The 1,423-nt window shown below is 56.1% G+C and overlaps 1 protein-coding gene across 1 annotated transcript; it reads right to left on the reverse strand.

Annotated features, from left to right (window-relative positions):
* Nucleotides 1-557: 557 nt before the first annotated feature.
* CRX (cone-rod homeobox) lies at nucleotides 558-1,205 on the reverse strand (the record flags this gene model as incomplete). Its single annotated transcript, XM_046649055.1, has 1 exon — nucleotides 558-1,205. A coding segment is annotated over one exon (648 nt), but the record flags the coding sequence as incomplete, so codon positions are not given.
* Nucleotides 1,206-1,423: the final 218 nt, after the last annotated feature.

Here is a 1,423-nt window from a genome sequence, read left to right on the forward strand (position 1 = left end):
AATCTGTAAAATTGCCAGGGAATTTTTTTTAATTTAACCGTATGATTGGCCTAAGGTTCCATAACGGGGCCTCTTAAGGTCTGTCTTCGGAATTTCTAGAAGGATCTCTAGCCACGTGCTAAAGAAGTGTCCCAAATGGAAAGTTAAGGAATCGAGCCTCCCTCCCTGTTTGTTCAAGGGCATCTAGATTCAAACCTAAACATTGCCCCCAAATCAACTGCAAGCTTGGTTTAATTTTCGTCTCGGGGCGAATTCTCAGCACCAGTTTCTGGAGTCTGGGGCTCACAGTCTAGGACGCCAGTGAGAATCCATGTGAGATGGTGTTGGGTTGAGAGAATTAGTGGGACCCGTTGAGCTGCCCCAGGATGGGGGGGAGCCCCTCTCCCAGGGAGGAAAAGGGGTGGACTGTGTTGAGCTAAGATGCACATGGAGCCAAAGAGGCCACAACCTTTGGAAGGATTGCTAGCTCCTGCTGCTTTCCCAAGGACGCCATCCAAGGATCTAAGCTGCAAGGAGGCAGATTTAGAGAAGAGGTGGAGAGAGGTGGAGAGTAGCTTCTACAAGATCTGAAACTTCCAGGCACTCTGATCCTTGTAGTCCAGGGGATCCATGGGGTTGTAGGTGAATTTCCAGGTGCCTGTGGGGTCCTTGAATTCCAAGCTGTCCACAGGGCTGTAGGCGCCATAGCTCTGGCCTGACAGGGAGGTGGGGGACTGGGCCAGGGAGGGTCCTACGGAGGGGCCTGAAAGGGGGCTGAGAGCTGGGCCCCCCAACTGGGGCACCATGGGAGAGAGGTAGGGATCCAGGCCACTGAAATAGGAGCTTGGAGACCCATAGGCTGACGGGGAAGAGCAGAAAGCAGAGGCGGGGGCGTAGGTCATGGCATAGGGCGCTGAGGTCAGAGAAGGCCCCGAGGCCACAAGCCCAGCCCGTTGGGCCTCGGGCAAAGGAGACTCTGAGGCCGGACTCCAAATGGACACGGTGGCCACTGCCGTGGTGGGGGAGCCCGAGGGGCCAGGTAGAGGGGGGCTGTAGGAATCTGAGATGCCCAGGGGGTCTGGACAGACATCTGTGGAGGGTCTTGGGGATGCTCCTGCCTTCCTCTTGGCAGGACGAGCTTTGGCTTGTGCCCCTGGGGGCTGCTGCTGCTGTTTCTGCTGCTGCCGCTGCTGTCTGCACTTAGCCCTGCGGTTCTTGAACCAAACCTGGGGATTGAGAGGGAAAATCGTGCAGGTGAGTAGGGAAGAGGCCCAGGAGAGCCCTCGTGGTGCCCAGGAATGATGATGTTTATTAGTGAGACAAGCCAAGGTCACCCCTCTCCACTTTGTAATCAGTGATAAGGCGCTCTACCCACCCACCCACCATCCATCCACCCACCCACCCATCCATCCATCCATCCACCCATCCATCCATCCATCCATCC

Source organism: Equus quagga, unplaced genomic scaffold, assembly GCF_021613505.1.
Source record: "Equus quagga isolate Etosha38 unplaced genomic scaffold, UCLA_HA_Equagga_1.0 HiC_scaffold_2153_RagTag, whole genome shotgun sequence".
Lineage (NCBI taxonomy): Eukaryota > Metazoa > Chordata > Mammalia > Perissodactyla > Equidae > Equus > Equus quagga.